The sequence below is a fragment of the Babylonia areolata genome, chromosome 21, assembly GCF_041734735.1.
Source record: "Babylonia areolata isolate BAREFJ2019XMU chromosome 21, ASM4173473v1, whole genome shotgun sequence".
NCBI lineage: Eukaryota > Metazoa > Mollusca > Gastropoda > Neogastropoda > Buccinidae > Babylonia > Babylonia areolata.
In genome coordinates, this window is record NC_134896.1 from 1,961,939 (window position 1) to 1,976,564 (window position 14,626).

The 14,626-nt window shown below is 46.7% G+C and overlaps 1 protein-coding gene across 1 annotated transcript; it reads left to right on the plus strand.

Annotated features, from left to right (window-relative positions):
- Nucleotides 1–14,274, plus strand: LOC143295925 (retinol dehydrogenase 13-like). Its single transcript, XM_076607611.1, has 7 exons — nt 1–117; nt 1,251–1,369; nt 1,750–1,905; nt 3,480–3,584; nt 4,662–4,871; nt 7,747–7,954; nt 14,104–14,274. Exons 1-7 carry the CDS (start codon nt 47–49, stop codon nt 14,198–14,200), a joined length of 966 nt encoding a protein of 321 aa, XP_076463726.1. The 5' UTR covers nt 1–46; the 3' UTR covers nt 14,201–14,274.
- Nucleotides 14,275–14,626: the final 352 nt, after the last annotated feature.

The following is a 14,626-nucleotide window of genomic DNA, read 5'->3' on the forward strand; positions in this document are numbered from 1 at the left end:
CACCCCCACGCCCCCCACCCCCTCCTCCCAGTTCCAGACAGGAGTAATGGATCTGTCTGCTTTCCTCATGCCGGCTGGCATCGCTGGAGCCACTGTCGGCGGTGCCGTTCTGCTCAAGTGAGTCCCCCTCCCCCCCCCTTCCCCCCGACGACAATAGTGGAACAGAATAATCGTGCTGGTTGTTCATACGTTTGTTGTTTTGTTTTTGTTGTTGTTGTTTTGATGATTTATATAGAGTTTTCGTGTTCTGGTAATTCTCGAAAAACTGGCGAGCGAGTGTTTTACTTGTTTGGTCTGAAATTACAGTAAATTGTTGTGAGTAGTCTGACTGAAAATAGACGATGTTTTGGGGTTGCTAGAATGTTATTATTATTATTATTATTATTATTATTATTTTTTTTTTTAGTGTTCTAATGATTCTCAAAAAACAGTGTTTACTTATTTGCTCTGAAATTTAAGTAAACAGTTATAAATAGTTGGCTGAAAACATGATAAGCGATGATGGGTTATTAAAATGTATCTTATTTATTTATTTATTATTGTTATTAATTTTTTTATTAATATTATTATTATTATTACTACTACCTTTTTATTTACCTTTTTTTTTTACATTATAATTATTATTTATTTATTTATTTATTTGTGTAAGCTTATCTATTATTTATTCACCTTTATTTTTTTTCCCTCAAGGCCTGACTAAGCGCGTTGGGTTACGCTGCTGGTCAGGCATCTGCTTGGCAGATGTGGTGTAGCGTATATGGATTTGTCCGAACGCAGTGACGCCTCCTTGAGCAACTGAAACTGAAACTATTAAAATGTTACATATTTTTTGTAGTGGTTTCTTGTTCTAATGATTCTCGAAAAACTGTATTTACTTATTTGCTCCGAAATTTTATTAAACAGTTGGCTGAAAATATGATAAGTGATGTTGGGTTGTTAAAATGTTAATCATTTATTTTATAGTGTTTCCGTGTTCTATTGATTCTCGAAAAACTGCGAGCGAGCGTTTACTTATTTGCTCTGAAACTTAAGAAAACAGTTGTCAACAGTTTGGCTCAAAAGAGAAGATGCTTTGGGGTTGAAAATAGACGATGTTTTGTGATGTTTGGGGGTTGAAAATAGACGATGTTTTGGGGTTGAAAATAGACGATGTTTTGTGATGTTTGGGGGTTGAAAATAGACGATGTTTTGGGGTTGTTACTTGTAAAATGTTAATGTATTGATTTTTCTTTCAATGTTGGGGTGTACAGGAAGTACATGGAGGGAGGGCAGTACCATGGCAAGGAGAGGATCCCTGGCAAAACGGTCATCATCACTGGTGCCAACACAGGCATCGGCAAGGCAACAGCAAAAGAACTGGCCTGCAGGGGTCAGTAACATCAGTGAAACAAGCATACAAACAAACAACAACATCAAAATCCACACACACAGAGTTCCAATCCAACTTGGTTTTTTTTTTGCGTCAGATTTTTAAAAAAAAAAAAAATTTGGTCGTGTCTTTTTCTGTTTGTTTGCTTTTTGCTGTTTGGTGTTGAAATATTTGGTTGGTCGTGCGGGGGCGGGACGGGGTTGGGGGGAGGGGGGGAATGCAACATGCAGCTATTATTTGTTAATTTTATTTCATTTTATTCTCTTTTTTAATATTATTATTGTGGCTAACACTGCACGCAGAATTGCGCACACGTGACGTCATCAAACCAAAGAGGCCTTCAGGCCGCCAGTGACGTCATGCATGTTATTGTTGTGCAGGTGCCCGCGTCATCCTGGCGTGCCGTGACCAGCAGAAGGCGCAGAGAGCGAGGGATGAGATCGTCCGTGACTCGGACAATCAGAACGTGTCCGTCAGACATCTGGACCTGGCCTCCATGGAGTCCATACGGACCTTCGCTGCACAGATGAACGACGGTACAGGAACACTTGAGTGTAATAGTGTACTGGCTGCTTAATGTTGATGTTGTTCTTGATGATGATGATGATGACAAAGACAGTAACAACAACAACAATAGTAGTGATAATTATCAGGCCTCCATCAATCCATACAGACCTTTGCTGCACAAGTGAACGATGGTACAGGAACACGTAAGCGTAATAGTGTACAGGCTGCTTAATGTTGATGTTGTTGATGATGATAACAAGAACAACAACAATAGTAGTAATAATTATCTGACCTCCATGGAATCGATACAGACCATCGCTGCACAAATGAATGACGGTACAGGAACACTTACAGGAACACTTACAGTGTGTAGTATACTGGCTGCTTGATGATGATGATGACAAAGACAGTAACAACAACAACAACAACAAAAGTAGTAATAATTATCTGACCTCCTTGGAATCTAAACGGATCTTACTGCACAAATGAATGACGCTACATGGACACATCAGTGTAGTATACTGGTTGCTGATTGTCGTTGCTGATGATGATGGTGGCAAAGACAGTAACAACAATATAATGATGATGATGATGATTATGATGGGAATTTATGGTTTGCTCTACCTCCTTAGCACAGGTTTCAAGACCTTAGGACAATTCACGTTAATGTGGGTGATTGGGGGGGGGGGGTATACAAAAATGAACAACCCAGGGCGCTGTAATCAAGACTTACACACACACACACACACACACACATGCATGCATGCATACGCACACACATACACAGAACCACACACACAACCACACACACATATACTCTCTCTCTCTCTCGCACACACACGCACGCATACGCGTGCGCGCACACACACACACACACAACCACACACACAACCACACACACATATATACTCTCTCTCTCTCTCTCTCACTCACGCACACACACACACACACACACACACACACACACTCGCATCGGCACAGCACCGCACGCCAACACCTAGACATCAATGAAAACAGATTTGTACACATGTATTTGAGGCCAGATTTGATTTAATATTTTTATTAGGTGTGTTTTTTTCTTGTTTGTGTCTGCGTATGATAGGCCTGTGTTTGGGAAGGATCTTGACAATGCGATAATTGGCTGTACTATAGTGTGATGATTGTGATGACAGAAACGATGACAATGATAACAGTGACAGTAACGACGACAGTGATCATAATCATTATTATTACTGTTCTAATGTTTCTGCCTTGTGATACAGTGAAGGATTGAATTGAACAGCAACAACCACAATAATATTAATGATAATGATGATGATGATGATGATGATGATATAATAATAATAATAACAACAACAATAATAATGATAATGATGATGATGATGATGATGATAAACATTTTCTGAATCGAACAGTAGCAACTGTAGTATTAACTTTTTTTTAAATGATAATAATGATGACAATGATAATGATGACAAAATTTTCTTAATCGAACAGTAGCAACTACAGTTGTAGTAATAGTAGTAGTAGTAATAATAATAATGATGATGATGATGATGATGATGGTGACCATGACGATGATATTTTCTGCGTTGTGAAACAGAGGAGGACCGAATCGACATTCTGATCAACAACGCTGGAATCATGTTCTGTCCCAAAATGCTGACTGAAGATGGGTTTGAAATGCAGCTGGGAGTCAACCATTTGGGTCAGTGAGAGGGGCTTCCGTGTGTGTGTGTGTGTGTGTGTGTTTATCTGTGTGTGTGTGTGTGTGTGTGTGTGTGTGTTTATCTGTGTGTGTGTGTGTGTGTGTGTGTGTGTTTATCTGTGTGTGTGTGTTTATCTGTGTGTGTGTGTGTGTTTATCTGTGTGTGTGTGTGTGTGTGTGTGTTTATCTGTGTGTGTGTGTTTATCTGTGTGTGTGTGTGTGTGTGTGTGTTTATCTGTGTGTGTGTGTGTGTGTTTATCTGTGTGTGTGTGTATGTGTGTGTGTGTGTGTGTTTTTCTCTCTTTTTTTCCTGTCTTTTTTTAGTTTAATATCTTTTCACTGTTAAGTGATATTAGTGTGTGTGTGAGCATGCGTGCGTGTGTGCGTGCGTGCGTGTGTTTGTGTGTGTGTGTGCGTGAGTGGGTGTTTCTCTGTATGTGTTCTTTTTATTATTATTATTTCATGGAATGCACTGAAGGACAGAATTTGCTTTCTTTGAGTGTTCCACGCTGTTTTAGATGGATTTTTTTTTCAGTGTTTGTAAAGTCAAAAATACTTAAGTGTGTGTGTTTGTGTATGTGTGTGTGTGTGCATGCGTTTGTGTGTGTGCGTGTGTTGCGTACGTGTGTGTGTGGGTGTGTGTGTGCGTGTAAGAGTGTGCACACGTGCGTGTGTGTCTGATCGCAATAATACAAGATATTACAATTGCTAAATACCTCATGTAGCCTACACATGATACTATCATAAAAAAACAGCCAACACCAACAAAAAGAATTTTGTCGAAAACTGACAGTTATCAAGTTCTTGCCTTCTCTGCGCAACGACGGGCGGACGACAGTGATTTATTTTCTTGCCAGTGAGAGAGAGAGAGTGTGTGTGTGTGTGCGCGCGCGTGTGGGCGCTTGTGTGCATGTGTGCGCGCGCGTGTGTGGGTGTGTTGATTTTTTTTTTCCAATGGAAAGCACTGAAGGATAGAACTTGTTGTCTTAGAGTCCTTCACACCGTTTAAGTTTTAGTTGTTTTTTTTCTAATCTAAAGTGAATATTTAGTGTGTGTGTCAATTTTTTCCCCCGGCAGGTCACTTTCTGTTGACCATGCTGCTGCTGGACAAGGTCAAGGCCTCAGCCCCAAGCCGGATCATCAACTTGTCCAGCAAGGCCCACGAGATGGGCCGCATCGACTTTGAGGACCTCAACAGCGAGAAGTCCTACAGTGCTTACAGGGCTTACAGTCAGGCCAAACTGGCCAACGTGCTGTTCACCCGTGCATTGGCTGAAAGACTTCGGGGTGAGTTTGCGCGTGAACTCACAATTCAGAACTCATGTAGTCCTAATTGTCGTATGAATATGTATGAATGATAGTCAGTCGTGTTCGACAATGACCTCCAGAACAGCAGAGAAGTTAACTGCTGTCATAATTATCTGGGCTAGAATTTGACTATACACTTGATTGATCTACACTCCATCTCGCTCTCTATGATCGTTCAGGCATACCCAGATTCAAACACTTGACTGTTGGCCGCTGTTCTTTCTCTGTCTCTGTATCTTGCAACTGGAATGAACTTCCTCTTTCGCTTCGTCAGGTCTCTGCACTCAGCTCTTTCAAGTCTGGCCTTAAGACCCACCTCTTCACAAGATAGCTTCCCTCCCCTGCCTCTTCCTTGTCTTCAGTTTCTCCAGTTTTAGAGTTATGCATGCGTGTGAATGAGTGTTGCGAAAGCACTTTGATTTGTCTCTGCACAAGATTCAGTGCTGTATAAATACCATGATTATTATTATTATTATTATTATTATTATTATAGTGGAGAGTGTCTTGCCCAAGTTTCATCCCTACTCTCTTGGCCAAGAAGGTTTTAGGACAGTAGGAATTATGGTCACTAAAAACTAAACACAACAAACATATAAAAAGCAAAAGCGATAAGTTGTGAGCGCATGCAGGATATTCCACAAGACATAGTTATGGATTGCCAACTTTCCAGTTCTGGCTGAGAACTCAGAGTTTGGATTATTGTGTTGCCAGTGCCATCTGGCCAATGATTCGGAGATTGGGAATTAACTGTCACAAGTAGGCGAGATCTCAAGTCAGAGTATGCACTACACTTGTCCACGAAATGCAGTTCATTCTTTATAACACAACATACTTTACATAGCCGGTCTTTTGCTAGTAAGTTGTAGTGACGTCCTCGCTCAGTTTCAAGTTCATGTGCACTCGACAGAATGCTCTGCTATGTTTCATATTTTTGCAGCTGATCAGGTAATTTGTAATGTATCAGTGTTCAAAATGTTAAAATAAAAAGAGAGCCTTGAAATGGTCCAGAATTTAACATTGTTATCTTGTAGATTATTCATGACCAGAATATTTTAACCGCTTAATGTTTAGCATGCCTCGGTTTTCCCATGCATGGGAGAATCCAATTGGAACCAGTATCTTTAGCCAGGGAACTTTTTCCAATGACTTTATTGATAACATATCATCATATGCCTGCCTTAAATAGCTATCTTCTTTTGATTCTCTGATGTGCACCCAGAATGATATAACCTGACACTCTGTGCTCAGAGAAATAGGGTATCTGTCTGACTCTGCCAGGACTGGTAACTTAACTGATCTTTTGTGTATGCCCAATTAGCTCCTACAGAAGTTGACATGTGCATTTTCTGACGGGCATTTTGTTGAGAGAAAGGCATTGAATTGGTTAAACAACATAGAGGGGCATGGAGTTTGTCGCAGTTTGACTGAAATGGAAACCCTACTTCAGCGCCGTACCTGAGAATTGGTGGCAATAGTGTCAAACAGTTCGTTCATTCTTTTGTTTGACGTCTGACCACAACTGCAATTTTAGATGAAATATCCATCATCCTACCCCCGCCCCCCCCCCCCCCCCCCGCGCCCCTACCCTTGCTTTGAATCATCACTGTTTTCCCTGTTCCTCTCCTCATTTTGCATAAAAAGAATAAAAACAAAATAAAACAACTAACTAGTGAACCAGTAAAATTACAACAAAGAGCCAGTGGAGCTCCTAATTAAACTCTGAACTATTTCCAACACAAGTTCATTGACATGTGATACGTTTCAAATGGAAGCAGATGGAACTGCAGACTTTGTAAATGAAAGAGGTAAATATGTTTTTAACCGTTGACATCCATATATTATGATATACACGGGGGTGATTTCATCACAGTACAGTACAGTGCAGTTCATTACAACATAATACAACACATCCCACCCCACCCCACCCCACCCCACCCCAACACAACACAACAACACCACACCACACCACACCACACCACACCACAACAGCACGGCACGGCACGGCATGGCATGGCACGGCACGGCACGGCACAGCATTGCACCGCACCGCACCGCAGCACAGTACAAGCACTGTGCAGGCACAGGCAGTGACAGTGAACGCCGTACACCCTGGAGCGGTACACAAGCCACCCCACCCCAACACAAGCCACCCCACCCCAACACAAGCCACCCCAACACAAGCCAACCCACCCCAATACAAGCCACCCCACCCCAACACAACCCACCCCAACACAAGCCACCCCAACACAAGCCAACCCACCCCAATACAAGCCAACCCACTCCAATACAAGCCAACCCACCCCAATACAAGCCAACCCACCCCACCCCAAAGCAACCCACCCCACCCCAACACAAGCCACCCCAGCACAACCCACCCCACCCCAACACAACCCACCCCAACACAACCCACCCCAACACAAGCCACCCCACCCCAACACAACCCACCCCAACACAACCCACCCGAACACAAGCCAACCCACTCCAATACAAGCCAACCCACCCCAATACAAGCCAACCCACCCCAATACAAGCCAACCCACCCCACCCCAAAGCAACCCACCCCAACCCACCCCACCCCAACACAAGCCACCCCAGCACAACCCACCCCACCCCAACACAACCCACCCCAACACAACCCACCCCACCCAACACAACCCACCCCACCCAACACAACCAACCCCACCCCACAACCCACCCCACCCCACCCCACAACACAACCCACCCCACCCAACACAACCAACCCCAGCCCACAACACAACCCACCCCAACACAACCCACCCCAACACAACACAACCACCCCACCCCACTCCACCCCACCCCACCCCACCCAACCCCAAACCCCAACACTGTACAGACACAGGAGTGACGGTGAACGCCGTACATCCCGGAGCGGTGGACACGGAGCTGCCTCGTCACCTGGCCCTCGGCCGGTCCACCCTGGCCAGGACCCTCCTGAGGCCTTTCACCTGGGTGCTCCTCAAGACGCCTGTCCAGGGGGCACAGACCTCCCTGCACTGCGCCCTGTCCGCCCAGCTGGAGGGTGTCACTGGCAAGTACTTCAGGTGAGCTGGCCTTGTTGCCCAGACAAGTCACTGGCAGGTACTTCAGGTGAGCTGGCCTTGTTGCCCAGACAGGTTACTGGCAGGTACTTCAGGTGAGCTGGCCTTGTTGTCCAGACAGGTTACTGGCAGGTACTTCAGGTGAGCTGGCCTTGTTGTCCAGACAAGACAGGTTACTGGCAGGTACTTCAGGTGAGCTGGCCTTGTTGCCCAGACAGGTTACTGGCAGGTACTTCAGGTGAGCTGGCCTTGTTGCCCAGACAAGTCACTGGCAGGTACTTCAGGTGAGCTGGCCTTGTTGCCCAGACAGGTTACTGGCAGGTACTTCAGGTGAGCTGGCCTTGTTGCCCAGACAAGTCATGGCAGGTACTTCAGGTGAGCTGGCCTTGTTGTCCAGACAGGTTACTGGCAGGTACTTCAGGTGAGCTGGCCTTGTTGTCCAGACAAGACAGGTTACTGGCAGGTACTTCAGGTGAGCTGGCCTTGTTGTCCAGACAGGTTACTGGCAGGTACTTCAGGTGAGCTAGCCTTGTTGCCCAGACAGGTTACTGGCAGGTACTTCAGGTGAGCTGGCCTTGTTGTCCAGACAAGACAGGTTACTGGCAGGTACTTCAGGTGAGCTGGCCTTGTTGTCCAGACAGGTTACTGGCAGGTACTTCAGGTGAGCTGGCCTTGTTGCCCAGACAGGTTACTGGCAGGTACTTCAGGTGAGCTGGCCTTGTTGTCCAGACAAGACAGGTTACTGGCAGGTACTTCAGGTGAGCTGGCCTTGTTGCCCAGACAAGACAAGTCACTGGCAGGTACTTCAGGTGAGCTGGCCTTGTTGCCCAGACAAGTCACTGGCAGGTACTTCAGGTGAGCTGGCCTTGTTGCCCAGACAGGTTACTGGCAGGTACTTCAGGTGAGCTGGCCTTGTTGTCCAGACAAGTTACTGGCAGGTACTTCAGGTGAGCTGGCCTTGTTGTCCAGACAGGTTACTGGCAGGTACTTCAGGTGAGCTGGCCTTGTTGTCCAGACAAGACAGGTTACTGGCAGGTACTTCAGGTGAGCTGGCCTTGTTGCCCAGACAAGTCACTGGCAGGTACTTCAGGTGAGCTGGCCTTGTTGTCCAGACAAGACAGGTTACTGGCAGGTACTTCAGGTGAGCTGGCCTTGTTGCCCAGACAGGTTACTGGCAGGTACTTCAGGTGAGCTGGCCTTGTTGTCCAGACAGGTTACTGGCAGGTACTTCAGGTGAGCTGGCCTTGTTGCCCAGACAGGTTACTGGCAGGTACTTCAGGTGAGCTGGCCTTGTTGTCCAGACAGGTTACTGGCAGGTACTTCAGGTGAGCTGGCCTTGTTGTCCAGACAAGTCACTGGCAGGTACTTCAGGTGAGCTGGCCTTGTTGTCCAGACAAGTCACTGGCAGGTACTTCAGGTGAGCTGGCCTTGTTGTCCAGACAAGTCACTGGCAGGTACTTCAGGTGAGCTGGCCTTGTTGTCCAGACAAGTCACTGGCAGGTACTTCAGGTGAGCTGGCCTTGTTGTCCAGACAGGTTACTGGCAGGTACTTCAGGTGAGCTGGCCTTGTTGTCCAGACAAGACAGGTTACTGGCAGGTACTTCAGGTGAGCTGGCCTTGTTGCCCAGACAGGTTACTGGCAGGTACTTCAGGTGAGCTGGCCTTGTTGCCCAGACAGGTTACTGGCAGGTACTTCAGGTGAGCTGGCCTTGTTGCCCAGACAAGACAAGTCACTGGCAGGTACTTCAGGTGAGCTGGCCTTGTTGCCCAGACAGGTTACTGGCAGGTACTTCAGGTGAGCTGGCCTTGTTGTCCAGACAGGTTACTGGCAGGTACTTCAGGTGAGCTGGCCTTGTTGCCCAGACAGGTTACTGGCAGGTACTTCAGGTGAGCTGGCCTTGTTGTCCAGACAAGACAGGTTACTGGCAGGTACTTCAGGTGAGCTGGCCTTGTTGCCCAGACAGGTTACTGGCAGGTACTTCAGGTGAGCTGGCCTTGTTGCCCAGACAAGTCACTGGCAGGTACTTCAGGTGAGCTGGCCTTGTTGTCCAGACAAGACAGGTTACTGGCAGGTACTTCAGGTGAGCTGGCCTTGTTGCCCAGACAAGACAAGTCACTGGCAGGTACTTCAGGTGAGCTGGCCTTGTTGCCCAGACAAGTTACTGGCAGGTACTTCAGGTGAGCTGGCCTTGTTGTCCAGACAGGTTACTGGCAGGTACTTCAGGTGAGCTGGCCTTGTTGTCCAGACAAGTTACTGGCAGGTACTTCAGGTGAGCTGGCCTTGTTGCCCAGACAAGTTACTGGCAGGTACTTCAGGTGAGCTGGCCTTGTTGCCCAGACAGGTTACTGGCAGGTACTTCAGGTGAGCTGGCCTTGTTGTCCAGACAAGTTACTGGCAGGTACTTCAGGTGAGCTGGCCTTGTTGTCCAGACAGGTTACTGGCAGGTACTTCAGGTGAGCTGGCCTTGTTGTCCAGACAAGACAGGTTACTGGCAGGTACTTCAGGTGAGCTGGCCTTGTTGCCCAGACAAGTCACTGGCAGGTACTTCAGGTGAGCTGGCCTTGTTGCCCAGACAAGACAGGTTACTGGCAGGTACTTCAGGTGAGCTGGCCTTGTTGCCCAGACAGGTTACTGGCAGGTACTTCAGGTGAGCTGGCCTTGTTGCCCAGACAAGACAGGTTACTGGCAGGTACTTCAGGTGAGCTGGCCTTGTTGCCCAGACAGGTTACTGGCAGGTACTTCAGGTGAGCTGGCCTTGTTGCCCAGACAAGTCATGGCAGGTACTTCAGGTGAGCTGGCCTTGTTGCCCAGACAGGTTACTGGCAGGTACTTCAGGTGAGCTGGCCTTGTTGTCCAGACAGGTTACTGGCAGGTACTTCAGGTGAGCTGGCCTTGTTGTCCAGACAGGTTACTGGCAGGTACTTCAGGTGAGCTGGCCTTGTTGCCCAGACAAGACAGGTTACTGGCAGGTACTTCAGGTGAGCTGGCCTTGTTGCCCAGACAGGTTACTGGCAGGTACTTCAGGTGAGCTGGCCTTGTTGTCCAGACAAGACAGGTTACTGGCAGGTACTTCAGGTGAGCTGGCCTTGTTGCCCAGACAAGACAAGTCATGGCAGGTACTTCAGGTGAGCTGGCCTTGTTGCCCAGACAAGACAAGTCACTGGCAGGTACTTCAGGTGAGCTGGCCTTGTTGCCCAGACAGGTTACTGGCAGGTACTTCAGGTGAGCTGGCCTTGTTGCCCAGACAAGTCATGGCAGGTACTTCAGGTGAGCTGGCCTTGTTGTCCAGACAGGTTACTGGCAGGTACTTCAGGTGAGCTGGCCTTGTTGCCCAGACAAGTCATGGCAGGTACTTCAGGTGAGCTGGCCTTGTTGCCCAGACAGGTTACTGGCAGGTACTTCAGGTGAGCTGGCCTTGTTGCCCAGACAGGTTACTGGCAGGTACTTCAGGTGAGCTGGCCTTGTTGCCCAGACAAGTTACTGGCAGGTACTTCAGGTGAGCTGGCCTTGTTGTCCAGACAGGTTACTGGCAGGTACTTCAGGTGAGCTGGCCTTGTTGCCCAGACAGGTTACTGGCAGGTACTTCAGGTGAGCTGGCCTTGTTGTCCAGACAAGACAGGTTACTGGCAGGTACTTCAGGTGAGCTGGCCTTGTTGCCCAGACAGGTTACTGGCAGGTACTTCAGGTGAGCTGGCCTTGTTGCCCAGACAGGTTACTGGCAGGTACTTCAGGTGAGCTGGCCTTGTTGCCCAGACAAGTCACTGGCAGGTACTTCAGGTGAGCTGGCCTTGTTGCCCAGACAAGTCACTGGCAGGTACTTCAGGTGAGCTGGCCTTGTTGCCCAGACAAGTCACTGGCAGGTACTTCAGGTGAGCTGGCCTTGTTGCCCAGACAAGTCACTGGCAGGTACTTCAGGTGAGCTGGCCTTGTTGCCCAGACAGGTTACTGGCAGGTACTTCAGGTGAGCTGGCCTTGTTGCCCAGACAGGTTACTGGCAGGTACTTCAGGTGAGCTGGCCTTGTTGTCCAGACAGGTTACTGGCAGGTACTTCAGGTGAGCTGGCCTTGTTGCCCAGACAAATCACTGGCAGGTACTTCAGGTGAGCTGGCCTTGTTGTCCAGACAGGTTACTGGCAGGTACTTCAGGTGAGCTGGCCTTGTTGCCCAGACAAGACAGGTTACTGGCAGGTACTTCAGGTGAGCTGGCCTTGTTGCCCAGACAGGTTACTGGCAGGTACTTCAGGTGAGCTGGCCTTGTTGCCCAGACAAGTCACTGGCAGGTACTTCAGGTGAGCTGGCCTTGTTGCCCAGACAAGTCATGGCAGGTACTTCAGGTGAGCTGGCCTTGTTGCCCAGACAAGTCACTGGCAGGTACTTCAGGTGAGCTGGCCTTGTTGTCCAAACAAGACAAGACAAGACAAGACACTGGAAAATACTTCAGGTGAGCTGGTCTTGTGACAGCCCACACAAGACTAGACAGGATAAGACCATACAAGACAAGACAAGACAGGACACTGGAAAGTACTTCAGGTGAGCTGGTCTTGTTGCCCACACAAGACTAGACAAGACACTGCAAAGTACTTAAGTGAGCTGGTCTTGTGACAGACCACACAAGACTAGACAGGATAAGACCAGACAAGACAAGACAAGACACTGGCAAGTACTTCAGGCGAGCTAGTCATGTTGCCCACACAAGACAAGATGCTGTTATATGGATACTTGTTTCGCATCTATCCTCTGTCGGAGACCAAGCTGAAAGCGGTTTTCAAACACAAGATTCATTTGCATATGTATAAGAACTTTGTGTAATGGTGGACAGGGTGTTCAAATATCTTTTTGTTTGTGATTTTTGACTTGCGTGTGTAAACAAGGTGAGTCTACAATAATGACAAGTGTGTGTGTGTGTGGGTGAGTGTGTGTGTGTGTGTGTGTGTGTGGGTGTTAAACGTTAATGTTTTTTGTTTTTTTTGTGTGTGTGTTTTTATTTGTTTGTTGTTGTTGTTTTTTTTTTGGGGGGGGTGGGGGGTATGGGGTGTGGGGGTTGGGGGGGGGGGAGGCTACTACAGGTGGCATAGGAACCAAACTTGATAGGGTGATAGGTATGAATAAGACCTTTGAATGATAGCCCAGGACAATTAGACCAATTATATAGGACAACCCGGACCAAAAGTAAAATAGTTTTTATACTTTGCATACATAACGTTCCATTACTGGTGATTACTGTGTGAAAAGTCCGCCAAAATACAGTTCCCAGCAGCACTGACAAATATCACTTTGTCCAGACCTACCCTTCTGACAGCTCGGTGTGAGGCCCAGTTTGGGGGTGGGTTGCTGAGGGAGACAACACAGGTTACGGGTACATACTCTCATCTCCTGGTCACAGTTTTACTGTAGTTCTCTTCTTCATGCATTGGAATAAAACATAATGCATTGACTTGCTAAAAAAACCCAAACAAACAACAACCTTGAATTCCAATATCTTTTTGTGCAGCTTACAAAGTAGCATGGTCATGTGTTGCTAACAGAGTAAAAGCTGTTTTACCATGATTTATAATAATAATAATAATATTGAAAATAATAATGATAATGGACATTTGTTGAGCGCTTTCCTCCCTTAAAGAGTTCAAAGCGCCTTACAATAAACAATAAACACACACACACACACACACACACACACACACATGTGCACGCGCGCAGCGACTCAGAAAAGAAAGAAGAAAAACAATGATTTAGTTTAGTTTATTCACACTGACTGAAAGGGTCTTACGACTGGTCCTGGTGAAAATAAAATCCGTGTAAAGAAACAAAGTCAAAGGTCAAGGTCATACCGTGGCGAATTGGGAAAATGTAGAAACATGATGGAAACTGAGTTTGCCATCCAATGTCCATTTCACAAGGTAAGCCATATTTTGTCATTTGTTTTGCTAGAACATCAGTGCTTTGTGAAAGATGTAGAAGTCAAAGGTGAAGGTCACACCATTGCCGGGTTGTCTGTTTTACAGTTGTTTCTTTAATTGTTCTTGTTTTTGTTTTGTATTGTTTTGTTCCTGATTCCTGTGTTGGATTAAGTGCTAACCACACGCGAGCCTTTCGAGCCGTGCATATCTTGTTTGAATATGACTTTCAAGCACAAGTTGTTTGCTGTGTTGCAGTGACTGCAGGGAGAAAGGACCGGCAAAGCAGGCCAAGGATGACCAGGCTGCCGAGCGCTTATGGGCCATCAGTGAAAAAATGACACACCTGGCATGATTTTTCCCAGTGATGGTTTTTGTCTCAGGAATGAGTGGGTATCTGCATAATAATATCACTTATTGTGAACTTTAAATAAAAAGATTCAAATCTAATGGGTGTCTGTGTATGAGAGAGAGAGAGAGAGAGAGAGTTTGTGTGTGTGTGTGTGTGTGTGTTTATCAAGTGAAAATGATTTTTCAAGTCAATAATTTTATATTTATTAATGGTGAAAGAGGAAGCTCACATTCACAGTGTTTTTTTTATCCTGCCCCTGCAGTTTTCATTTACAGTTTTCAGTATCAATTTCTCAAGGAGGTGTCACTGTATTCGGACAAATCCATATACGCTACACCACACCTGCTAGGCAGATGCCTGACAGCAGCATAACCCAACGCACTTAGGCCTTGAGTGCATGCTAATATATTCATGTACCTATCAGAGTGG

Coding starts and splice junctions, on each gene's coding strand:
- LOC143295925 (XM_076607611.1), top strand. CDS start 47: ATGGATCTGTCTGCTTTCCTCATGCCGGCTGGCATCGCTGGAGCCACT. Junction 4,872..7,746: donor ATTGGCTGAAAGACTTCGGG/GTGAGTTTGCGC, acceptor AACACTGTACAG/ACACAGGAGTGACGGTGAAC. Junction 7,955..14,103: donor GTCACTGGCAAGTACTTCAG/GTGAGCTGGCCT, acceptor GCTGTGTTGCAG/TGACTGCAGGGAGAAAGGAC.